We start from the raw sequence: 24895 nt of genomic DNA, 5'->3' as shown, positions 1-24895 counted from the left end.
AGAAGATAGTGTGGTTCAAGAGGGATCACATGCTAAGAAGAGAAGAGAGCGCTCCTTTTAATGAAGGAGATGGAAAATGGCTAAAAAGCCATTATGAAAAACAAGGTACGTTGAAACCTAGGTAAGAATAAGCCAAATAAAAGGTCAATTGGAGAGTCAAATTTTCAAAAAGAGAGTTTTTGCCAAAGAAATGTGTTGGTGAATCACAAAAGAAGAAAATTAGATAAGAAGAGCAATGTTCAAGTTGCTAAGGAAAAGAAACCGAGGGTAATTTATTGATTAAATTTTAAATTTATTTTAAATTAATTATAAGTTTGAGTTTTTTAAGGGTTATTAAAAATTTATATAATTGTTAATTTTAGAACTTGTAAGATTAGTTAAGATATATACAAACTATTATCGATATCCATGTTAATTAAAAAAAAAAATCAAGGTGCTAATGAGATGATATTAGCTAAACAACACGGTAAAGATGACTTGTTAAGAGAAGTGATGCTAGAATGGTTTTTTTAAGATAAAGATGAAAGATCCAATGAATGATATAAATAATGCATTTTCTCAACCAAAAATTCGAAAACAATACGGAAGATTACTCGAGTGATCCAAGTCATTATCCCTAGTGTTGTTCCACGCTGTTTATGTTCTAGGCATTTGTTAATTTCAGGTTCAGTCCCCAAGTCTATGAACATGTTATACTTGAAGCTGAAGGGGAGAAAATAGATGGCTGGAAACAGGTGGTGGTAGTGAGCTTCTGAAAATGGGAAAATACCAAAGTTTATAAAAATAATCAAAATAACAAAAACAACAATTTTTTGGCTTGATTTGCGTGTCTTTTGGAACCTTATAGAACTTAATCTATAAAATCATTTAGTAAAATTAGAGTTTGATGTAATAATTGAATCTAAAATTATAACTATTTTTATTAAGTTACATGCTTGATATATTCGAGCTTCTTCACAAATTTAACCCTGTTTATCTTTTTCATAAATAAATAGATGCAACACATTTCATTATTAACTTACCTTTTTTTTGGGCTCGGAGGGTTAACCTTTTTTTGAGCTCGGACAAGGCATCTGACTTCTTATGGGCTATAAAACTGCTAAGAAACTCAATTGAAGCTAATAAATTCAGGAATAGATGATACTGAGCAATTTCAGTATATGGCATGTGGAAGGGAAAAGTTCATTTTAAAATTAAGGACTACGAAATGAACATATCATCCAAGTCTTGCCATGGTGATCATGGCAATGAGAATTATGCAAGATCTGCCGATTGTTAGAGAATAATATAAATAATATTCTAGAATCTCATCTAACAGCTTAAACTATTAGGTTAAGATAGTTTTTTGATATGGTATCAGAGCCTTAATGACCAAACGGTCATGAGTTCGAATCTCATCATCCCTATTTATTTGATAAAAAAATTAAGCACAAGGTAACGTGGGTCTATGAAAGTTTCAAGTCCAAAGAGCTTTTACTTGAGCAGGGTGTTTTAGAGAATAATATAAATTTATATTTAGAACCTTACGTAACCGCTTAAAGCTATTGGATTGAGATGATTCTTTGATACCTATAATGAATTCAAAGTTGAAGCTATGCATCGAGTAGCCTTCAGGGCTAATAAACTCAGGACATGGTCTACGAAGGTAGCTGATCATAAAAAAAGATGCTCCAAGCTCACTACAGCAGTACTGTGAGCATTTCGGTGCCCATCCGAATTACTATTTCCTGGAATTGAATAATCCAACAAAACCACTCCTCATGAATTCCAGGATTTGCTAGTTGCAGATATCTTGAACTTATAATGAAAATACAATTCCGATACGGGATCGAGCGGAGTTGGAGTTTGTAAGCCTTGATTCCCTTTACAGGCTAATAATAGAAACGGTAGCGTTCTGTACCTTTATACAGGAAGTTGGATATGGAATTAAGAAGCCCTTAGAAGTGTGAAGCACTATCTAACATAAATAGGCTTAAATAGGAAATGGGACTGATGAATTCATTCCTTCATTAAAAAATAAAGAAAAAAAGCATCAGCGTATGATCAAATCAAAATAATAGCACAAGGAATTGAAGAGGAAAAAATGCCCTTTATTCGCTAAGATCGCAAAAGGAAACTGTTGCATCGAAAATTCAAATCTTCAGTTTCCTAACCAATCAGCAACCTATGCTCCGGTCTTCAGGCCATCCAAACTCCTCCAAAAATGTCAATACAACTCCATTTGACCAACCAAAACCAGTCTGCATTACCACAAGAACTTAAAATCAGTACAAATGTACGTAAAACAAGTATGCAATCTTTCCATACTTGTTTTCGAGTTTCATACAGTACCTGGGGTATGTATTCTCCACCACCTCCGAATGCTCCACACTTTCGCACATCATATTTTTCATGCATTGCGCCCGTTTTCTTGTATCCAATGTAGTTGGTTTTGATCCACCTCACAGCTATGTCTTCTGCCAATGACCTTGCTTCTTTTAATCCAGATCTCAGCAAACCTTCAACTATCATGTGTTGAAGGGGAGCCCAGCCATTCGGAAAGTCCCTGTTTTTACAACTTCTATCAGGTCGTACAATATTTGCATAAAGACGGTTCTCCGTATATTTGTAAGAGGTTGGTAGACACAAAACTATGCCACAAAGACTTCTAGGAGTCAGGCTTTGTAACAGCTATTTTTACGTTAATAAGTTCCAGATAAAGGAAAAGGTAAAAATAGATTGCTAACCATTGCTGTCCCGAATTTATTAAAGAAGTGGCAATTCCAGCAGCATGAACCAGGCCTGAACTTTGAAAACTTCTCATGACATTCTCCACCAGAGCAGCATCTTCACATTGGTGATCAAAATCAAGAGCATTTTCAGTATTCGACTTATAAAAGGAGAGACAATAGAGCTTGCATTTTCAGGGTTCTAGGAAGTATAGCATCTGATAAATTGGGAACGGGAGCATCACTAGTTTTACATCATTTACCCGTCGTCTGTCCTTTAGAATCAATTCTGATGACCTGCTACAGGTTTTAAACTATCAGAACTATCTGCATGACAGCTTGCGTATTCCAACTGTTTTGAATAACTTGTCCCACTTTTAAGACTTACACGAGTTTCTGTTTTCCATTTAAATCAGGAACTTTAAGAGCATCAATAGGGTATCGATTGTGGTATATGAAAAGTAAACTGAACTTATTAAGCGATACACTTTCAGCTTTATACACTTGGAGTTAAAAAGGTGAATTCTATATATCCAAGTAAGAGTGATTAGGTGAACTTTAATGGTAATTCTCTTTATCATGCTCGTCATTTGTGCAGATACTTGAAACTGGACATGGGAGAGTCATAAACCTGAATGGAACAAATCTATCCACAAAGGAATAAAGTTCGAAGCATATGTGTTCTGATTTTGGTTACAAGCCTGCCATGTTTCAGATTCCTGAAAGTATGAAATCAACAGAAATCAGGAAAAATCAGAGAAATATATAATTTATCAGATATTGGCTCTTAAAGCACATGCACGAGGACAAAACCTTGCATATAGTGCCATTAGTGAGTCTGTAATCGAGCCACTGTCCCTTCTCGGCATCCCAGAAAACAGAATTGATTGCATTTTTTCTTGCTTCAGCAGCTTCCAAGAAGCTCTCCATTGTGCTTTTGTTTCCGAGGACTTTTGCCAAAAAGGCAATATCTAGTTCCATCTAGAAAGGTAGATACATTGATCAGGTGAAAACAACTACTACCTTCAGATTTTCTTAGTAAGGTAATTGAATCATACCTTGAGTATGTAAACATTTAAATCAACAGGTAAAATTGATGTTGTAGACAACGTAGTGAATTCTGAAGTATTCCTGTCACAAGCCAAATAAAGAACAGCTAATTCATTTTCCATTTCTTCTAAACTTCAACAATTACAACATTCTAATCACTGGCATTATAACTAAGCTGGTAAATAACTAAAGAAGACCGGTGACAATAAATAATTTCTTTGTTATTTCTCAACATTGACATTATTCTAAATAATTTAATGCAAGCAAATTTTGTTGATGTGCAACATTACCTCATCCATCTTGTACTAAAATCCCATCCGGATTCAGCAGCTGAAGCCACATCGCGGTAAAATTGTTGTTTCTCAGAATTTCCAAAGAACTTGGAGGCAGATTCCTTATCCTGTTAGAACAAACAAGTTCACGCATCGCAAATCTTAAGTTTCTCCAAAATGGAACAAAATCAAATAATGCCAAGTTACTTAGCCAGAGGCAAGAACGCACTATTGTAGAAGATTCGGGCCTGGGTTTGTTCCAAATCGCATAATACCGACTTAAGTTGTTATTGAAACCTTGAGCATCCTGGATAGTGACCTTATGTATCTCTACAACAAGAACAGTAATGTTTACAAAATCTCAAATAACAAAAGAAAGAACATAAAAAAAAAAAAAAAGTAGGAAATCAAAGGGTACCAGAGTTCCAAAAGGCATGTTCTTCTAGCAATGCAGGAAGAGCCTTCCTAACCAATTCCACATCAAAAGTCCTATTATTTATCTCATAAACCATTGCACTCAGGAGGGGAGGTTGGCTGAAAAAAGTATGGAAACTTATAGTTTAATTGCAATCATTAAGCACACGAGCACAACTCATTTCAAGCAACTCACAAACTAGATTCAAAAAAAGAAGGCAAGGTTCTTTGAGCTTGAAAGTCTTTAATTTATCATAAGAACAAAAAAAATAATGGAAATGAAACAGGACAAGCAGCAAAGGGAAAGAGATTAGTTCAATGATGGAAACCACCCAATTCTTATGCAATTTATCAAAGAAGAAGAAGAAGAAGAAAAAGGAAAAGAAAGAAAAGATGTAGATTTCAATGTGGAAAATTTGGCAGGTAAAATATAGACAAGCACTCAAACAATTCTTACACAAAGAAAGAGGTAACAACAACAGAGAAAAATAGGTAAAGGCAACAACTTAAAAAATGCAACAAACATACCTCCTGTTGGTGTAATAGGCCCTTGCACCATTAAGAACATAACCATATGTATCCACAAGGAAAATGAGATTGGCCACAATTGCTTTTGCAGTCTCATACATTTTACTTGCCAGCAAGCCCCTGCATGATAAGTTCCCCGATTATTATTCTCACCATAATTGGATGCCCCTAACCAAAATTTTGTTTTCCAAGAGTAATGTTATCTATCCCGAGTATGTTCCCCGATAACTCAAACTAAGAGGATGTCATTATTCGTGTGAAACTCATTCAGGATGGATATTTGGATAAAAGAAAACATAACTAACAAGTGACACCATTCTCAGCTTTGCATAAATTAGTGACTAACTTCTGAATATAGTTCAATGAAGAGAAGTAAATGTTTCTAACTAAACAACCATCCAAAGCTGTATAGCAGACAGCAATAATGACAAAGGAAAACAAGACAAGACAAGCACAAAAAAAGGAATTGCAAAAACAGTAACTTACCGAATTACCCAATAAGAATCCCAATAATAAACCTCTCTAAAACGTGAACCAGGCACAACCACTGGCTCGGGCAAGGGAAGTAAAGTGTGTAATTCAGGGTGTTCAAGGACCCCATCAGAGACTTTTCTACTCAAATTCTTCCATAAAGCATGGACCTCAAGAGCCCATGACCTCACTTCTGGGTTCTTCACCTTAGGCAAGAACCCTTCTGGTTCAGGAACAAAATCCACTGGATCATAGTAAACAAGATCATCCCCTGCATCATCAAAGTAGGTTGCGATAAACACCTTCAAATCTTCAACTGAAACAGTCCCGTTTTCACCGCTTCTTGGTAGCTCATCAAAAGCTTTCTGTGTTTTTGATAGATTGAATTTTAATGACAAATCAACGTAAAGTTTTGGGTCAAAGTCTTCCTCTCCAAAAGTCCTGAGCGCATTTTCTTGGACTCGTTCAAGAAAGGTAACTAAAGGTGTCGTTGCTACTACGGGACCGCTTACACTGCATTTTGGAGACAAACTTGTTGCAAGTGTCATTGTTGCTAGAGGCAACAAGGAGAGAGAGAAAAGATTAAGGTTTTGTTGAGCCATGTCTGAAGGGTCGGACACAAGAAAGGTGTTCATGGCGGTGGTGATTGCTCCTATATATATGTATGAAGAGGGAAAGAGGGAAGCACGGATTTTCAAAGCAGCCGGCTATTGGAATATCTTATTGTTTTTGGGGCTTGATAAGCTGTTGATGAAAAAACTTGGGCTAAGAAAATGTAGACTCGTACATTGGTTTGGTGCTCTGATTTAACTAGTTTTGATTCCATTTTTTGTGGTTTGTCGATAAGTAGCTATTTAACTCGTGTTTGATCGTAGGTATATATATATATATATATATATATATATATATATATATATATAAAAGTATATAGGTTTTTTTAACATTTTTTTTTTACAAAAACAATTATAGTTATATATTGAAAAGCATATACATGTATTTAATTAAATAAATCAAAAATTATATATAGCAATAAATAAAACAAAAAATATATTAACGTTTCTATTCAACTCGCCTTGTAGTAGGTCAAATATTTTATTTTCTAACGCAAGAAAATAAATGAGTATGTGTTATTAACAAATTTTTTGATATCAAATAAAAAATATAACTGTGAATCAAAAAATTAATATTTATATATAATAAAATAAAATAAAAATTATATGTGTCTATAAAGACCTGTGTAAGATTTCAAGTTAATTTTCAACATATTAAAAAAATAGAAAAATATTGAAATTACTATAGTAAAACACCATTTACTTTTAGTTTTGTATAATAATTATTTTTAAAAAGTGTAAATAAAAAAAATTACAAAAGAATGGAGATAAGAAAAAAAAATGTTATAAATAGACTAAGGGTAGAGTGATAAATATCTCAAGTATAAAAAAAATATTTTTTTTTTCAAAAAAGTGTCAAGAAAAAAAGAGAAAAAACTAAAAACTTATTACAAAGAAAAGAAAAAAATAATAATAAATAGACCAAGTATAACGTGATAAATATACAAGTATATAAAAAAAATATAAGATAATTTTTTTTCAAAAAAAAATTACATATTTGTCACTGCTAAATAAAATATTTTCAATTATAAAGAGGGTTTTTTTTTTTTTTTTGTAGTAAATGTATAATTAGTAGGATTTTCCATAATCAAGCCGCATGGTGTAATAAGAAAAGATTCTACTAGCATGGATTTTGTGACTTTCCAACTCTTTTATTATTATTATTATTATGAAAAAAAGCTTTCCAACTTGATTATATGTTCTTCGTTATGATTTTTCTGAAATCAACATCATTGTTATGTTCAAATTAAAATTAGATTTTTTTTTTTATCTAATCGGTTTTAGTTGCCCTTCGATAAACTAACATAATTGATACATAAATACACACACACACACACACACACAAAATAAGATTTCTTACTTCCACATAATATATTTAATTGTAATGTAAGATCCAATGCTGCTAAAAATAGAAAAATGAAAGAGCAATTTCATTGTATCAGATTTACCTCGTAATAGTTGCATGTTTACATGTAGGCTTAATTTTATCATCTCGATCTCTAATGTAGTCGGGTTTAAGAAATTTAATAGTTCTGAATAATTAAATGCTTCTCTTTGTCCTGTTTCTTTTCTATGAAGAGTTACTTATCTGCACTTGTTGACCATTGAAGATGCTGCTCTTTGTCCATCGAAAGGAAAACAAATACTAACAGGAAAATAAAATATTTTTTTGGGAAACAGAACAGCATGCCTTGTTCACGTTCCTATCTCTTGCACATGAGATTTATTTACTTTCATTCTTTTGCTTGTTTATATTATCACTACAGCAGCCGTGTGAATTTGGTGAATGCTGCTTTTCAAATGCACTTGGCCACTCATGTGCTGCCACAAATTTATATTTGACCAATTTGTTTAGGTTGACTTGGCTGGCTAGAGAAGATAAGAACGTATACATGATGTTGATTTTCCAATCAGGACATGCACCAGAAACTGTGGTTGCCTTTAATGACTCCAGGCAGACAAGAGGGCAAAGGGTATTTACAGAGACAAGCAGCTGCAAGTAGGCAGCCTGTAGTTGCCGATTTTAAAATTCTAGTTTTTAATATTCTTGTTTTTTAAGAAAAGAAAGAGGCAGAAGAAAGTAAAAGATTATACTGATATGTTGCAGACAAGGGATGATTGATTGCATTTATTTGATAATCATGCTTATAATTAAATAGTAGCTAAAAGACTGAAATGCTTACTAATAGCCATAAATCATGCTATCATCTGCTACCAGACTAACAACTCCCAGAGACTAGGGCAATTTTATTTGCTGGAAACATAGAAATCTAAAGGTAACAGAAAATAAAGGTAGATCTTCAACAAACATAAAGAAAAAATACTGATTGTGTTCATATGATCAAATCAAAATAATAGCACAAGGAACTGAAAATGCCCTCTAGTCTCTAAGATCACAACAAGAAACTGCTGGATCAAAAATTCAAATCTTCAGTTTCCTAACCAATCAGCAACCTATGCCCAGGTCTTCAGGCCATCCAAACTCCTCCAAAAATGTCAATACAACTCCATTTGACCAACCAAAACCAGTCTGCAATACCACAAAATCCTAAAATCAGTACAAATGTATATAAAACATGCATCAAATCTTTCCATACTTGTTTTTGAGTTTTATACAGTACCTGGGGTTTGTAAAATCCACCACCTCCAAATTCTCCACACTTTTGCACATTGTATTTTTCATGCATTGCACCCGTTTTCTTGTATCCAACGTAGTTGGTTTTGATCCACCTCACAGCTATGTCTTCTGCCAATGACCTTGCTTCTTTTAATCCAGATCTCAGCAAACCTTCAACTATCATGTGTTGAATTGGAGGCCAGCCATTTGGAAAGTCCCTGGTTTTAAAATTTCTATCAGGTCATACAATATTTACATAAAGACAGTCGTTCTCCGTATACTTGTAAGAGGTTGGTAGACACAAAATTATGCACAAAGGTTTCAAGTAACAAGGCTTAGTAACAACAATGTTTACGTTAATAAGCTCCTGATAAAGGGAAGGGTAAAAATAGATTTCTAACCATTGGTGTCCTGAATTGATTAAAGAAGTGGCAATTCCAGCAGCATGAACCAGGCCTGAACCTTGAAAACTTCTCATGACATTCTCCACCAGAGCAGCATCTTTACATTTGTGATCAAAATCAAGAGCATTTTCAGTATTCTACTTGTGAAAGAAGAGACAATATAGCTTAATATATTTCCTTATGGAAAAAGTTATCTCGTGAATCATCGGCCATGATGATCTAAACTTAGCTTTTCTAATTCTCAAAATGGTTGTCTGCAGACCTTATAAAAATTTCAATAATAAGGTGAATCATATCATACTAACTTCTTGACAAATAAAGCGAGCATATGGTGTTCACTTGTTTTACATCATTTACCCATGTGGTCTGTCCTTGAGAATCAATTCTGATGACCTGCAGAAGGTCTAAAATATCAGAACTATCCGCGTGACAGCTTGCTTATTCTAACTGTTCTTGCCCCACTTTGTCTCGTACAAGTTTCTGTTTTCCATTTAAATCATGAACTTTAAGAACATCAATAGGCTATCAAATGTGCTATTTCTTTAACAATACACTTTCAGCTTTATACAGTTTGAATTCAAAAGGTGAATTCTCTATCTCCAAGTAAGAGTGATTAAGTTAAGTTTAATGGTAATTCTCTTTATCATGCTCATCATTTGTGCAGATACTTGAAACTGGACATGGAGAGTCATAAACCTGAATGGAACAAATCTATCCACAAAGGAATAAAGTTCGAAGCATATGCGTTCTGATTTTGGTTACAAGCCTGCCATGTTTCAGATTCCTGAAAGTGTGAAATCAACAAAAATCAGGAGGAGAACAGAGAAATATATAATTACCAGATAATGGCTATTAAAGCACAAGCATGAGGACAAAACCGTGCATATAGTGCCATTAGTGAGTCTGTAATCGAGCCACTGTCCCATCTCTTCATTCCAGAAAACAGAATTGATTGCGTTTTTTCTTGCTTCGGCAGCTTCCAAGAAACTCTCCATCGTGCTTTTGTTTCCAAGGACATTCGCAAAAAAGGCAATATCTAGTTCCATCTGGAAAGATAGATACGGTGATTTGGTGAAAACAACTACTAACTTTAGATTTTCTTAATAAGGTAATTGAATCATACCTTGAGTATGTAAACATTTAAATCAACTGGTAAAATTGATGTCGTGGACGTCGTACTGAATTCTGAAGTATTCCTGTCACGAGTCATATGAAGGATAGCAACTTCATTTTTTCCAGTTCTACTAGACTTCAACAATTATAACATTCTAATCACTGGCATTGTGCTAAATAATTTTGTTAATGTGCAACATTACCTCATCCATCTTGTACTAAAATCCCATCCGGATTCAGCAGCTGAAGCCACATCGCGGTAAAACTGTTGTTTCTCAGAATTACCCAAGAACTTGGAAGCAAATTCCTTATCCTGCTAGAGCAAATAAGTTCATGTATCGCAAATCATAAGTTTCTCCAATATAACTTAAATGGAACAGAATCAAATAACGCTCAGGTAACTTAGCCAGAGGCAAGAACGCACTCTTCTAGAAGATTCGGGCCTGGGTTTGTTCCACATTGCATAATACCGACTTAAGTTGTGATTGCAACCTTGAGCATCCTGGATGGTGACCTTATGTATCTCTACAACAAGAACAGTAATGTTTACAAAAGCTCAAATAACAAAACAAAGAAATAAAATAAAAGGTAGGAAATCAAGAGAGTACCAGAGTTCCAAAAGGCATGTTCTTTTAACAATGCAGGAAGAGCCTTTCTAACCAATTCCACGTCACAAGTCCTATTATATATCTCATAAACCATTGCACTCAGGAGGGGAGGTTGGCTGAAAAAGTATGGAAACTTATAGTTTAATTCCAATCATTAAGCACACGAGCAAAACTCATTTCAAGCAACTCACAATTAGATTAAAAAAAGAAGGCAAGGGTCTATGAGCTTGAAAGTCTTTAATTCATTATAAAAACAAAAAATTAATGGAAATGAAACAGGACAGGCAGGGAAGGGAAAGAGATTAGTTCAATGATGGAAACCACCCAATTCTTATGCAATTTATCAATGAAGAAATGGAAAAAAAAAAAAAAAAGATGTAGGTTTTCAATAAGGGAAATTTGGCAGGTAAAATATAGACAAGCACTCAAACAATTCTTACACAAAGAACGAGGAAAAAAGAACAGAGAACAATAGGAAAAAGACATCTTAAAAAAATGCAACAGACATACCTCCTGTTGGTATAGTAGGCCCTTCCACCATTAAGAACATAACCGTATGTATCCACATGGAAAATGAGATTGGTCACGATTGCTTTTGCAGTCTCATACATTTTACTTGCCAACAAGCCCCTGCATGATAAGCACTCTATCTATATTATTCTCACCATAATTGGATGCACCTAACCAAAATTTATTGTCCAAGAGTAATGTTATCTATCCCGAGTAAGTTCCCCAATAACTCAAAGGCAAACACCATGAGGATGACATTATTCGTGTGTAGCTCATTCAGCATGGATATTTGGATAAAAAACATAACTAACAAGTGACACCATTATCAGCTTTGCATAAAATTATTGACCAACTTGTGAAATGTAGTTCAATGAAGAGAAGTAAATGCTTCTAAACAAACAACCATCCAAAGCTGTATAGCAGGCAGCAATAATGACAAAGGAAAACAAAACAAGACAAGCACAAAAAAAGGAATTGCAAAAACAGTAACTTACCGAATTACCCAATAAGAATCCCAATAATAAACCTCTCTAAAACGTGAACCAGGCACAACCACTGGCTCGGGCAAGGGAAGTAAAGTGTGTAATTCAGGGTGTTCAAGGACCCCATCAGAGACTTTTCTACTCAATTTCTTCCATAAAGCATGGACCTCAAGAGCCCATGACCTCACTTCTGGGTTCTTCACCTTAGGCAAGAACCCTTCTGGTTCAGGAACAAAATCCACTGGATCATAGTAAACAAGATCATCCTCTGCATCATCAAAGTAGGTTGCGATAAACACCTTCAAATCTTCAGCTGAAACAGTCCCGTTTTCACCGCTTCTTGGTAGCTCATCAAAAGCTTTCTGTGTCTTTGAAAGATTGAATTTTAATGACAAATCAACGTAAAGCTTTGGGTCAAAGTCTTCCTCTCCAAAAGTCCTGAGTGCAGTTTCTTGGACACGTACAAGAAAGGTAACTAAGGGTGTCGTTGCTACCACAGTATCTGTTCCACTGCAGTTTGGAGACAAACTTGTTGCAAGAGACATTGTTGCTAGAGACAATAATGAGAGAGAAAAGATTAAGGATTTGCTGAGCCTTCTGAAGGGTCGGAGTTGATTGCTCCTACATGATTGATACATATATATAAAAAAAACAAGATTTTTTTTTAAAATTTCCACATAATACATGTAATTGTAACGTAAGATTCAATGACTGTTAAAAGAAGACAAATGAAAGACCAATCTCATAGATTGCATATTTCCAGGTAGGCATAACCTTAACATGACTCTCCCATATTAAATCGAAAAAACAAAGAAAAGTTTGTTTGATGCGGTGCAATGTTCAAGACTCACACGTATCCAATCACAAAAAAAACCAAAAAAATGTTTATAATGTTTAAAACTCAGCTCGGAAAAAACTGGATTTTTATTTTTGAAAAATTCTTGTCCATAAAAAATGCTGCTTTTTGTCTCAGTTTCTTTTTTTTTTTTTTTTTTTAAGGAGGACAGTTTCAAAATTGTCTTGGAGAAATAATATAATAGAAAATTTATTTTTAAAAATTAGCACACTTTTTGCAGTTAAGGCAACAATGTTGTCGCGATAATTGAATTTAATCTTCGTAGCCTTTGATTTTCAAGCATTAAAAAAAAAAAAAAAAAAATAGGACAAAAGTGAACCTTAAATATTTGGGAGTTGAAAATCACACCCACCTATGCAAGATTCCTTGGACACACAAAATAGGCTATAATGTCTTTTTATATTCAATCATTCACACGCATCATGTGAGAGGTGACTTTTACTGCCGAAACATCTTTGTTAATGAATATTTGGCACCACAAATATTCTAGGGGGCATCAATTTTGTGGCGCTACTTATAAAATATTTCAGAAATTTTGTGATTGCTTGGTTGTATAATAGTTCTTTGTTTTTAAATGTATTTTTTTAAAAAAATATATAAATTATTTGATTTTTTTTGTGTTTTGAGGGTTTTGAAATGATAATATTTAAAAAATAATAAAAAAAAATTTAATGCATATTTAAGTTAAAAGTACTTTTGTAAAAGTATCATGAACTACACTATAAGTAATGTCAATGTCAATGAAGCAATTTTAAAGTTATAATTTTTAAAAAGTATTTTAAAGTTGTGGTATTGACACTTTTTAATTTTTTTAACATAATAAATTGATTATATATCTACACTTGTTTGGAAGATTAGTAAAATAGGATATATATTGTCATAGCCCCTTTTTTTATCTCACATTTAAAAAGGAAATGAAAATGTTTTTTTTTTTCAAGGAGCCAAAAAAAATAAATATATATATATATATAAAACCAAAATAAACATAAAAAGTTTGAGTCTCTCAAAAACAACTTTTGAAAAAGTATTTGGAAATAAAGGGTAAAGAGATATGAAAGTAAAGTTAAGAGGATTAGGATAGGTAAATAGATATCTTATGAAAAGTCTATAAATAAACCAAGCAATCTAAAGATTTTTTTTTAGAGAAGAGACATTGAAAAAAAAACCAAAAATAAATAAATAAGAGAATATTGGGGTGAAAATACATGGAACCAAAAAAAAAACTAACGCCTATTTTTTTCATCTTCTTTGCTACTCTCCCATATAGTCATCCCTTCATTTTCCTCTCCCTCTCATCATAACTTCCACAACACTACCTTTGTCAGACATCCAACTCCCCTCTCACCATCCAAGGCAGTTCCTGTCTCACCATCAAAATCTCATCCACCACACATATCCCTTCACAACTGCTGGCTCAAAACCTAGTCATTAGTAACTTTTACATCATCAATCATTAGCAGATCATCGACCTTTCCTTAGCTTTGCATAGATAGATAGTTCCTCCTCTCATAGCCAAAACACAGCAACAACCTTTTATTGCTTAGCCACCACACAATACACAATAATCATCTTAACAACAGCCTGATCTTAAAAAACTTAATCCAAGCCACCACAAATCCAAAATAATGATCATTTCTCTTGATTTGTCTTATTCATTACCATTCAAAACATCAACACCAAAACCTAGCCAAACTAAAAAAAACTTACCAAAAAATCCCACAAAATTTTCATCTAAAACCATAACAAATTAACCTTAAATCATCCTTTAAAGAGGGTAAAACACCTAAACCATCAACTTGACCCAAGACCCAGCATTTTTGAGTTGTTATTAGGTTTCAGCAGCAACATATAAGGAGCACGTGCCGCCATCAATTTCAAGTTCAAATCTGACTGTACATGTCATATGAAAACCCCTATTCATTTATGTTTTGATCGGATCCTAAGAAGATATTTAGGCCTTATCGTGCACCACAATATAAAGTGGCGAGCTTTAAGAAAGTTAATAAAGTGCCACACTCTCCTTGACTTATTCATAAACTATCAATATGATGCCTATTTTTCTCATCAATGATTATTTCCTACTAGTATTTCTCCTCAAATGGCACCTACCTCTCTCGTCCATCACTTGTGAGCACAACCTTTTCAATAATGGCATATTAAGGCATAATAATTGACCCATGGGCGAGGAAAAGTAATTGTTCTCCATCATTACTCCATTTTTTATAAGGTAAGGATATATGATCAAGGTCTATAAATATCTCGAGTCACCAAATAAAGAGGTTCTTCAGGACATAAGGAATGAAACTCCATTTAAAGCAACAAAAAAACCATATGAGGCTATAAAGCCACATTGCTTTTTATTTTCTCTTGCTCACATCTCTGTATGTTGTTTCTTATACTTCTCATATTATTCTTCTACTCACATACTTCTCTCCTCTTACATTTATTAATTTAAGTATCAGAGGGCTCGTATTTTAATAGGAGACTTGTTTTTATATGAGAGAGTGGAAACCACCCTGTCACTTCACCAACTAATAGTCAACCAAATCACTCCATCGATCCATAATGCAACTAATAGTGCAGAGTTTTTCTAAAAAGAAAATCATGCCCAAACAGCTAGAATCCCAACCTAAAATTCCAATTTAGACTATGGAGTTTTTAGCCCGACTCTTGATAGTAACTCAGTCTATTCAATCTTGTCTTGACACACCTTTTTATATATTTCTTAGGTTTTCAAGAGTCGCACACACAAACATTTCATTCACATAATTGTTTCTACATACACGTGAGTTTTGCTATATAGTGCAGGTGCCAATGACACTGCCCATCACTAACATTTCCACTATTAAGGTACATAATAAAACAACCATGACATGATATGACACAATAATTAAAGACCATCATGACTAGCCAATGGTAATACACTAATTTCTCCATCAATGATTTGTTCTCTTACTCTATTAAGAAATTCCAAAACATAGGTGTATAAATATACTCAATCATAGGGCAAAAATATGGATCTCATCCTTGGCCACATATAGATAGCTATAAAAAGCTAGTCATCTAGTCGCATAAAAGCCAAACAAAACTATGACATTATACAATTTCTAGTCATTATACTCAAATATACACTCTCTGAATTTCATTTTTATTTTATTTTACATACATTATTCTATTCTTTTATATAAATTCTTTTAAGTATCGGAATGTTTCTTGTTCTAAAGGATATTGGTTTCTTATAAACAACTCAAACCAAACCAGACAAAGATCTATATTCATTTACTAGAATGTTATCATAAAAAGCTCATATTTTGCCTGAAGTTTTTTTCACTTTTTTATCAACAACCGTGAAAACTCATTCCAATCTAAAGTTTTTATACATTATGCCTTGGTCATGTTCCTATCTATTGTACAAATATATAATTAGTCAATGATACTTTAATGTAAATATAATAATAAAAAAATTTATTTACTTTATTTTTTTTATTTATTTGTTTATCACCGAAAGTATACTACACAGTCGTGAGAGATCGTTTGGGAACGTATTTGAAATTGTGTTTTTTAAATATTAATTTTTTTTGTTTAAAATTATTTTTTTATCATTTTAATATAGTTCAAAAATAATTTTTTCAAATATTATGTTATTTTAATTTATTTGTAAATAAAAAATATTTTAAAAAACAATCAATTCCGCAATTAAGCAATTCAGCATCCCTAGACATCAACCGAATACAGTGAATCAGAATCACCGTGAATGTTGCTTTTCAAAAGTAATTAACAAATCATGTGATGCCACAAATTTATACAGTGAATCACCATGAATGTTGCTTTTCAAAAGTAATTAACCAATCATGTGATGCCCCGAATTTATATATGATTATGATTTTCTAACCGGAGCATGTACCGAAAACCGTGGTTGCCTTTAATAATTTCAAGCAAACAATGAAGGGCAAAGGTTCATTTACAGAGACAATTCACATAGACAAGCCACAGGTAGGTAGCCTCTAGTTGCCGATTTTAACTTCCATGTTTAATATTCAGTTATATTCTGGCTAACTTCATATTATCCATGGTACATCTTTTCCGGTGGAACTTGGGCATCATTTGTATCATCTCACTTGATCGCTTTAACGATTGTATATGAAATTATGAATCTCCGCATCTACCGTAATGACTTGAGTAGCAGGAAAATGAATAGGCAGTACAAAATTAAACGGAGAAGGCTTAGAAATCTGGCCCTGCCACTTGAAAATTGTATATTCTAATAGCAAATTAATCCCTAACCTGAAATGCTAGGGATTCAAGCAATCCAGTCTTGCCTCACACCTGTCTGCTTTGCTGAAAACGAATAAGGAAAATTGGTTCATTTTTCCTTTAAATTAGCAATTGAGCATACTAACCCAAAAAACGTATTCAATGTCTCGAGAAGCAGGTGGAATTCGATTATTTTGTTCCAGAAATTGCTGCATTGGGTTAAAAATACTTGATCAATCTCCCTAGCTTATTGACTTAGTCTAGTTAATAAGGAAACTCTCATTCACTGAGATTTTTACAATCAGCCCAAGAAAACGTACAGACTACAAAGCTAGCTCCTCAGAGTTTCGTATTCAATTCAACACATTCAAAGCTGTAAAGCTTCAGAAATTGGAACGACATCAACGTATATTATTTCTCTTTTGCTCATCATCGGAGCTCTGTTTTTAAAAAGGAAAAACAAGAAACTCAAAGCCTCGAGAGAAAAGAAGAAGAAAGAAGGAAAGAAATGAACCCAGTATCGGCTTGGATATAACTAAACTGCGATCATAATTGGGAAAAAAAAAAAAAAAAAGGAGAAGGAGAAGGAACAACCCTAACCCTAAGCACCAATGGCATCGCAGCGTGAACGACAAGGGACGCCGTGTTGTTTCTATATATAGTAGAGATATGGGCCAAAGGCCCAAGTGAAAAGTGGCTTCCTTATTTTTTGAGGCCTAAAAGGAGATAATTTAAGATCCATGTGGAAGTTAAATGAAGAGGAAGGCAAAGTGAACAATTTACACAAAACATATGGTGTGCGGAGTAAACACTATAGCGCCTACAAGGACCTTTTTGATGATGCATTTATTTTCAATCCTTTTGATTCTTGCAAGTGTAATCTTATGAGCATGCTGTGATTTCTGTGTCCGAGATTCATCTCAACTAGTTTAAGATTGTTTTTGTTGTAATTTCTCTTTAAAATTTAGATTTGTATCCAAAATGACAACACGAAGTAAATTCACTCCTTATTTAAGCCACCTACTCAATAATAACTAATAAAACGGTGAAACAAGAGGGATCTTTTTTTTCTTGGAACCGGCGTTAAATGTATAATTAAATGCATTTGGAGTTTCATTCTTACCTTTCAATAAAGTTAAATAAATAAAAACAAGAGGCCTTCACCAAGGTTGTCAAAAACGCTTTTTTGACACGACACGGAACATACAATATAAACTCGACTCGTAAACTCGAATCGTAAAATCGTAAAATCGAAAGTAAAATTTTTTAACTAAAATCGTAAAAATCGCAAGTAAAATATTTTAACTAAAATCATAAATCATAAAATAAACATCCAAACATCTTAAAATACATAATTCAAATACAATACAAACTTAGTAGAAAAACAATTAAAATACATAATTTGCATAGAAATTATGGAGCACAATTAAATGCCAAGATATCATATGTACTTAGAACAAGACTTAGTAGAAAAACAATTAAAATCCACAGTCGTTATTAATCTTCCATTACAAAAATCTAACTGTTTAGAAATCTACAATCAAACCAAACAAACTGAGAAGTTCGAGGAAAAATCAGAGATTAAAACACAACAATAAAGAAGTAATAAGCAGCTAAATTATGTGCCAAAATCAGAGAAACAAGGATACAGAACATGAGAGTGAGTCATTGCAAGTAAAAGAGGCGCAGAGAGAATGAGAATAGGAATTTGATTACCACTGGTACTGATTGCTCAATGAAATAGCGGGAGGAAGAAAAGGAGATGGCCTTTAGCTCTGTATGGAATCCAGCTTCAAAAGCAACAAGGCAAGGTATAAGCATTTTGATGACATAATTAAGATACTATGTGTAGTAATATAGAGACAGTTACGAAGAAATAAAGAAAATTAATGTGTAAAAGTACTCACCTAGCAAAGAAAGAAACGGATGAATGGTTCAGGAAACAGAGAACCACCCCATGATTGATTACTTGCTTGAAGGAGATGCAAAAATAATGCACTAGTCTTCGTCACGATTGACATTAGCTTTTGAAAGATTTCTCTGCAAAAAAAACAAAAGAAAGAAAATGGAATTCAATGGCACAGTCCGTCACTACAACATCTTGTAGGATCTTCTGCCACTTAACTTTGCTATCTCATTATTGAACCAAAGTGAAAAGAAGAACATTGTCATCCTCATGAACAGAACAAAGTGAAAAGGAAATAGAGTGAAAGCATTGGATTCTTGAACCAGTGGCCCTCACTCTCAAGCTTCTGTCAAGATTCCATTGTCAAATTTATTCATCTAATCGAATCGAATGCATAAACCATACAAAAAATCAAGCACTCCAGCAGCAAACAAAGCTTGCTTCAGAATCCTAGATAATGCAGCACAACTTCCCTTCCGAAAAAATACCCAGAAGCCTAGATAATCCTAGATAATGCAACACATAATTCCTAGATAATTTGTCTCTAATCAGCACCATTACACAAAAAAAACAAAGCTTGGGATTGGGAATCAATTCTTACCTTCATCCTTGGCGAGACGCTCCGGATCGGGGGAGTGATTTTTTAATTTGCTGGGGAAAGGGGAAAGGAAAAAGGGGAGAAAGGGAGTCTGGGAGAGCCTGGGAGAGTGTGATTTTTTACTCTGTGTTTTTTGTCAAAACCGAGAAAGTGAAAATTTTTGCTAAATCGTTCAAACGGTCCGTTTTTTATGTTTTTTCCGAGTCAGACCGTTTTTATGCAAGTTTGACTCGGTTTTATGCGATTTTAATGGTTTTCGAGTTTTGCTTCCGTTTCTACACGTTTTGCTGGTTTTAACTCGTAAAATCGTACGATTTTACGAGTTAAAACGCATTTTTAACAACCATGGCCTTCACCGTCAAGATATGTTTGCCTTTTGTGCCTGGCTTACCCACAAAATCAGCAGAATAGTTCCCTCTCCCAGCAACATAGCTTTTTTGGCACCGCCAACACTAATTAATGTCTCAAATTTCTAAATCCAACTACGACATGATTGGCAGAGTCGACTTGCTAAGTTGCTATCCCCTCCTCGACTCCAGGTACTGAAATCTGTTACCTCTAAAGCCAACAGCTTACATGGCTGAGAGTATTATTTTCAGGTTCCTAAGAGGTTGGTGGAAAGAGAACATGACGTTTTAATCTAGGAGGACATAATTGTAATCCCAATTACTCACAGCTATCTGGTAATTGAAAAAAAAAATAATGAGTACGTGAAAGGTTCTGTTCTGTACATGAATTGTGAAGCACAACATCAGAGTCTAAGAGAGAGAGCTGCAAAAGGCCAACAAGTATACTCTGCACCTCGCATAGACATTTTTCACCATGAAAAATAACTTCACCAAAATAGCCAAGATGGATCTTACGTTGGTGCATTGGAAATTGAATGACCATAGAAATTCTCTACACAAATAAATAACAAAGTACGTTACAGAGTAACTAACCAAAGGCACTTTCAAGAGGGAAAAACTTTGTACCGGGTCAAAATGGAAAACAAAGGTCCTGAAATAGTCACCAGGGGGGGGGGTAAACTCAACACCCCACCTCACCCAAGCTCATTGTGATTCAGCTGTCGAAAAGCGTATATAACTGAAGCATTCAAAGAAACTGCAAGCAAACAATCTTAATATGTCTAGGGGGTTATCTAAACAATTTGTCTTATAGGAACACATCCTGGAACAGAACACTGATTTGAGTAATACAGGAAACAATTACCCTGAAAATCTGGATGTTAAGCCAGGGAAGTAGGCAGATAAACAGCTACCAGGCTGACTGCAAAAGCTGAGCGGAGCCAGTAACTCAGGTTAGTGCTACTTTCACCCAATACATACTGACTTGCAAAAGAAAACTGAAATGAACTTCAGTAACTCCTTGAAGAGACTCTTATACGAAAGAAACTCTTCAGAAAAAGAGACAGATGAGGGCACAAGTGGTTGTTGTGGTGCACAAAAACCAAAGGACTCGTGTTCATGGAACTGTCAGCTTCCCAGGGAAAGAAAGCTACTTCCTCCCCATAAAAGCAAAACCATAATGCAGCCAAAGAACAAGACTTTGAAGGGGGCAAGAGCAAGGTTGTATATAATTTTCCATTGCATGGTCATGCTGCTTTGTTGGAAGGAGTACAAAGATGAGTAATGCTGTTAAGTTAAACATTCATAAACCGCCATCCTGCTCAGATTGCAAATGTGTTCACTGAGTATTACTTTTCATCAGGCCAGACTAGCAACGTGGTGGACATACAAGGTTGAGAGAGAGAGAGAGAGATGTAAAAAGTTTGTAGTAGTGATGGAATGAAATGCTGAATCAAGGAAATGCAATGCAATACGTATTCTAGTTGAAAATCATATTTAGCCTCAATCATCAAATTTCATGTTTCTTTCCTTCTACAAAAATGTGTCTTGTTTCATTGGAGTAATGCCAAGAAAACATGACACAGACACACCTGTTTACAGTGTAGATAAACCTTTCACATGACACCATCCAAAGGAGTGAGTTAAAGTGAATATGAAAAATAAAACATAGAGGCAAGAGGTTAGATAAGAAAGATAAAATAGTAGACTGAACCCAGTATTTTTCCAATGTCATCAAATGTCTCCAAACAGACCAAGGAGACAATAGCCTGTGGGTTATACATTAGAACTTCAACAATATTAACCTTCCTATTTATAATGCAATCAAAACCTACTCTCTCAATAACAACTGCTCCATGAGTAGGGTAGTTCAGGCCAAGGTAACATGGTCAAGTTATGCATGGAAAAATCCTTTCCTCTAGAACTCACAAACATACAAGGAGTTCATTGAAAAAAACCCAACAGTAATGACTCCTACAGCCAGCAGAGTTCACTAGCTAACCTATTGCATAACACTTCAGCAAGTAATCAGAACTCAGTGCATTGCTACTGTAGAATTACTGTTGCATTGGCACTGTCCTCGTTTTCAGAGTGGTCTGAGTTAAACTCAAGGTCAAAAGCAACAGCTTCAGAAGACATGTTCTACTTCACTGATAGTCAAGGGAAAAAAATGAGGAAAGTAAGTTATCATAACATTTCCAAGGCGCCCAACCCATTCTCACTGCAGCAGAGACTGAAGCCTAAAAACCCTAGTGTAAGCAATAACGCATCCCGTCAAGCCAAACCAATAATGATAGAAAAATAACACATTACATAAGGTCAGTACAATGCAGAAGGGGAGGAAGCTATATATGTTTCATCAAAATAGAGATTATTCATCATGTTCTACTACAACCCATCATGTTATTATTCAAGAACCTAACATGCTGCAGCTCAACCCTTGTTCAAGAGCCTAACATGCTATTGTCCCCCCTTGTTCTCTGTTGCTGCTGCCAGCTTAAATCCATGAAATTCACACACATTCTGCTCTCACGAGACTTCAAATCACTAGTGACATGACAAGATCTTCTATTATGATGATTCCTTTATAGAACACAAGTTTTGCATCAGAATCCAATTAAATTCTGTCTATGAATACAAGTTTACGAACACCCAGACAGTAATAAAAGCACTAACTTCTACTAAACCAGGCAAAAACATCAAACCAACGTCTATCCATTTCTTCTACCAATCCTAAGTGAAAAAATAAAAGTAAACGTACAATTATTTTTTTTCACGCCCATTCTTGGGTCGACGAGGACAATAATCATTGCCACATAGTTTAATATTATCAACATTTGGCAATAATAAAAAAAAGGTCTACAAAGTTATTTTCAATTAACAAAGAAAAAGAGATCACTCAATCAATGAACACAGTAGTAATTAATTAATTGATCACAATTTTACGTTTTCATGAAACCCTAACAAAAGAAAGGCCCAGCAATAAAAATCAAATCTTGATTTATTTATTTTCTTAACGCGGTACTGAAGAAGATACCGATCCGATGATCAAACAGGGAGATTAGCTACGTCGTCATGTTGGAGGTGAGGATTAGTAGTGAGAGCGAGAGAGGGCGATCATCATCATCATCATCATCATCATCATCAGGATCTGTGGTGGAAACATTGACGCAAGAGAAGCGTTCAAGGGAAGAAAAGAAGGCGGAGACCACGGTGGCGCTGACCCAATTAGCTACATTATTCAAATTCTCCACCGATACAATACTGTTGGTGGTTGCGGTGGTGGTGCAGGCGGTGCTGATGTTATCGTTGCTATTTTCCATTATCGATCAAAGGAAAAGGAGCTTGGGAGAGATTTTTGAACCCTAATTGAGAAATTGAGGGGGAGTCAAAATTGGCAGAGTACGGTGGGCGAGCAGACAATTTTGGATTTTGTGGGCTATTTAATAACGATACTAATCATCAGTCTTATCCGTGATTACTATTTAGTGGGATAGAGTGAGATTTCGGCAATAATATCAAAAATTTATTAATAAAAATTAAAACTAAAAAAAAAAAAAAAAAAAAAAAACCTATGTCAACAGAAAAGGGAACTTGTGACCTTCGGAATTAAAGTGAAAATTGAAAACATTGTGTCGTCAACTGGTTTTTTTTAAAAAAACTTAGAATTCTATAATATGTAGTAATTTCAGATATTTAAAAAAGAAAGGTAGTTATGTTTTCAAGAATGATAAATATCATTATTATTATATATTTTTAGTGAAAAAATTATCTTAATTATATATTTTTATTTAAAATTATTTTACACATATCATTAATTATCTAAATTATTTTCCAAACTTATTCATGAATTATTTTATTATGATATGTGTTTGTCGAACCAAATTCAATCTTAAAGAAGAATCTCATGACTTGATAATTTTATTTAATTTTTGTTTTAGAAGTATCATATTATGTTTACATTTGGTCCTAAAATTAAAAAGACTAATTAACTTAACCATTAAAATTCAAGTAGCGAAAAAGTGTTGTTAACTTGATGAAATTTCATGGATGCATGTTTCAATATGTTTTAAAGTTAAAACACCATGATAGACGCACATTGTTTCCTAAAAACTAGGATAAATGTTTTCGTAGCTCTTTAAAAATCAAGTTTTGATCAAAAGATAATTCAAACTTGACAAAACTTGTGAATATAATTTTTATTCTTCTTTGAAAAATAAATATTTATACAAACATACACACATAAAAAAGTGAATACTTAGTTTTTAAAAACAATAATGATATTATTTGAAAGCCATAAAACAATGCATGGCTGAAAAGTTGTCAATTTTTAAAAATATTTTTTTTTCCATACATGTATGTACAATAACATGACAACAAAACTTTACAAAGTGATAAGAATGGTATTTAAATGCTATTAAAAATAAAATAAAATAATCTCATGAGTAATGAGTTTGTTAATTTTTTAAAATGAATTTTTTTTCACAATATGCATATGTAAAAAGATGACAAAAACATATTTATAAAATGAAAAAAGTTAACTACAGGGGTGGTTCTAAAATATATTTTTTTAAAACAAAAAAATATAAATAATAATTTTTATACAAAAACCTTGGATAAAAAAGAAAATAAAGAAAAAAAATTAGGATTTTACATTGGGGGTGATTCTAGATGAGGGGGGTATTAGTGGTAGAGATAGTATTTGCATCGCCAATTGATTTAGTTTTTGTTGACTTTCTCTCTTTTAAAAGGTTTTTTCTTTTTCTCTTTGTTGTCTTCTCCTTTTTCTTTTTTTGTTCTTCTCTCTCTCCTATGATAATCTTGAACCATTTTCATTTATAGCTCAACAACCATCTTTTTCTTATTTCTCTCTCTAAGTCATTATTCTCTCTCTAGCTCGAGGTCGGTTGTTTCTTGTTTTGCCTCTCTAATTATAGGAAATGATAAAGATTTTAGAACCTTTATTGGTAGTATAATTATGATTATTGATTCCTTTAAGGCAATCAAACCCTTTATAATGGTTGACACTATAAGCGAGATGATTGTGTTGTCCTTTCACATTATATTTTGTATTGTTTCATAGGGTTACTGTGTGTAAAAATTAAGTATGAGGTAGACATTCACAAGAAGATAATAAGTTTTTCTT

At 33.7% G+C, this 24895-nt stretch overlaps 3 protein-coding genes and 1 long non-coding RNA gene across 5 annotated transcripts; all 4 read right to left on the bottom strand.

Moving 5' to 3' along the window:
* Nucleotides 1-1838: 1838 nt before the first annotated feature.
* LOC118034480 (probable trehalase) lies at nucleotides 1839-6232 on the bottom strand. Its single transcript, XM_035039788.2, has 11 exons — nucleotides 5459-6232; nucleotides 4973-5092; nucleotides 4449-4564; nucleotides 4260-4360; nucleotides 4049-4158; nucleotides 3767-3839; nucleotides 3522-3689; nucleotides 3340-3427; nucleotides 2727-2826; nucleotides 2332-2545; nucleotides 1839-2240 (listed from the first exon to the last, which is right to left on the bottom strand). Exons 1-11 carry the CDS (start codon nucleotides 6076-6078, stop codon nucleotides 2157-2159), a joined length of 1794 nt encoding a protein of 597 aa, XP_034895679.1. The 5' UTR covers nucleotides 6079-6232; the 3' UTR covers nucleotides 1839-2156.
* Nucleotides 6233-8172: 1940 nt separating this feature from the next.
* LOC118034472 (probable trehalase) lies at nucleotides 8173-12498 on the bottom strand. 2 transcript variants are annotated; one of them, XM_073408021.1, is made up of 11 exons: nucleotides 11801-12498; nucleotides 11307-11426; nucleotides 10797-10867; nucleotides 10613-10713; nucleotides 10392-10501; nucleotides 10199-10271; nucleotides 9954-10121; nucleotides 9772-9859; nucleotides 9073-9172; nucleotides 8676-8889; nucleotides 8173-8584 (listed from the first exon to the last, which is right to left on the bottom strand). In XM_073408021.1, exons 1-11 carry the CDS (start codon nucleotides 12472-12474, stop codon nucleotides 8501-8503), a joined length of 1803 nt encoding a protein of 600 aa, XP_073264122.1. In that variant the 5' UTR covers nucleotides 12475-12498; the 3' UTR covers nucleotides 8173-8500. The 2 variants fall into 2 exon arrangements, with proteins under 2 accessions (XP_073264122.1, XP_034895666.1); XM_035039775.2 differs by having other exon boundaries at nucleotides 10797-10912; nucleotides 11801-12496.
* A 6023-nt stretch (nucleotides 12499-18521) lies between these two features.
* Nucleotides 18522-19498, bottom strand: LOC118034463 (uncharacterized). The gene is made up of 3 exons (XR_004685034.2): nucleotides 19406-19498; nucleotides 18806-18938; nucleotides 18522-18688 (listed from the first exon to the last, which is right to left on the bottom strand). It is a non-coding gene; the product is annotated as an uncharacterized lncRNA (long non-coding RNA).
* A 2933-nt stretch (nucleotides 19499-22431) lies between these two features.
* Nucleotides 22432-23213, bottom strand: LOC118034456 (uncharacterized). Its single transcript, XM_035039757.2, has one exon. It carries the CDS (start codon nucleotides 23070-23072, stop codon nucleotides 22815-22817), a length of 258 nt encoding a protein of 85 aa, XP_034895648.1. The 5' UTR covers nucleotides 23073-23213; the 3' UTR covers nucleotides 22432-22814.
* Between the last annotated feature and the right edge of the window lie 1682 nt (nucleotides 23214-24895).

This window comes from Populus alba, chromosome 3 (genome assembly GCF_005239225.2).
Source record: "Populus alba chromosome 3, ASM523922v2, whole genome shotgun sequence".
In the NCBI taxonomy this organism is placed as follows: Eukaryota; Viridiplantae; Streptophyta; class Magnoliopsida; order Malpighiales; family Salicaceae; genus Populus; species Populus alba.
This window is presented reverse-complemented; position numbering and strand designations above follow the sequence as displayed.